At 39.3% G+C, this 1,722-nt stretch overlaps 1 protein-coding gene across 1 annotated transcript in view; it reads right to left on the bottom strand.

Moving 5' to 3' along the window:
- LOC101848766 (ATP synthase subunit alpha, mitochondrial) overlaps positions 1 to 1,672 on the bottom strand; it is a gene marked incomplete at its 5' end in the record, with an annotated part of 31,338 nt that extends 29,666 nt beyond the window's left edge. Inside the window, 1 exon segment of the mRNA XM_005103691.3 lies at positions 1,479 to 1,672. Coding sequence (XP_005103748.1) covers positions 1,479 to 1,538 — 60 coding nt within the window.
- Positions 1,673 to 1,722: the final 50 nt, after the last annotated feature.

The raw sequence follows: 1,722 nt of genomic DNA on the forward strand, positions 1-1,722 counted from the left end.
GGGGGTGCTTGCAAATATACAAATCATAAAAAGCTTAACAAATAAACGCAGAAAAACGATTGCTCAGTGTGATCATTCAGTCACATTTGTTCATGATCCAACCAATGTGCACAGCAGTCATGGAAATGTACAAAAAACACATTATATATTGATCTAAATAAACGTAAACAAACTCATAAAAAAAAAAAATCACTTACCTCTTTGCTGACCCTTAGACATGATGGAAGATCGTTGGTTCGCTGATGCTTGAACTTGAAGTTGAAAAACGGTGAACGAACAGTGAATGCAAATGCAAAGACAATGAAGCGCGCGAAAATTGTCGTAAAAACACCGGAAGATTATCCCCCCATCCCCGGGGACCGATAAACAATGCGCAGAATAGATAAGTAACAGCATCATCGGAGCACCGCATCATATCACTTTACCGGTAAAAACATCGCACCAAAGCGTCGTGCCATCCCGTTGGCTAAATTTAGATGTAGTCACGTGATCGGAGGGGTGTTCCGGTCTGACATCGCACATGACAGCCGCCTTGCCTAAAAATAATTTGCATCTTTCTGCAGGTGTGTTCCCATCTGACGTCACACAAAATGGCCGCCACACCTAAAAATAGTTTGCGTCTTTCTAGAGGTGCGTTCAGATCTGACGTCACACAAAATGGCCGCCACACCTAAAAATAGTTTGCGTCTTTCTTTCTAGAGGTGTATTCCGATCTGACGTCACACAAAATGGCCGCCACACCTAAAAATAGATTGCATCATTTCTACTTTTAATCGCATGTTACGAATATTGCTGATCTAGAATCTAGATCTACATCCCACAAATAAGATGAGAAGGTACTTATACCAAACAAAAGTTTCAATAATTTAGAATTTTAGGGGTGACTTCAGGCAGGGCTTTCAGCTCAAACTTGGGGGGTGACAACTTTTAGTAAAAACCCAAATTATCAAATAGGCCCAAAGTCATTTGAGGTTACCTATTGAATTCAAGAATATTATTTCACAAATCCCAAAGAGTTTCGTTGGAACAGTTATTACATCTAGATCTAAATCTAGATCTAGATCTCCAACCCATAAAACACACTAACAACTAACAGTTCTTACGAATTGCCTGGAGTTGGAGTCGTCACCTTACAAACAAGTCAGAAGCAGTGAAGGTCATCATCATGTTAGATCACATTTCCTCAGTGTATTTTGAGAATCGTTCAGGATTTGGCAATGCATACAACAAATCATCTTACTTTTTAGAATGTTATAAAAACATAAAAATTAAGTGCGTTTACAAAAGAACATTTAAACAAGGTTCTTAACTGAACTGCCATTGCACAGACCTGGCCCTAACCTAGCAGTAGCCCAGTGTGCTGAAACGAGAACATCAGACACCACACCGGCGTTTTTTCCACGATGATTATGATAACATTCACGCAACACAAACGATAAAAAAACATGTAAAACTACCTATGAAAACAAAATGCATACCTTTGGCAGTGTCCTAGGAAGCTGCCTTGCTAGGGAGGATGCCAGCCTTACTGATAGCATCTTGAAGGATATTCCTTGCACTGTCTCGAACAAAATGGCAGCAAGCAAGGAACAACTCCGGACAACAGAGGGCAAGGGCTAGTTGGCATGCGCACACTCTCTAAACTAAAGTTATACAATATTGTAGTAATACACTTTTTATCGATAAAAAATAAAACACAATATTAATAAAATATCTTTTTAT

This window comes from Aplysia californica, unplaced genomic scaffold, assembly GCF_000002075.1.
Source record: "Aplysia californica isolate F4 #8 unplaced genomic scaffold, AplCal3.0 scaffold00386, whole genome shotgun sequence".
Taxonomy (NCBI): Eukaryota; Metazoa; Mollusca; class Gastropoda; order Aplysiida; family Aplysiidae; genus Aplysia; species Aplysia californica.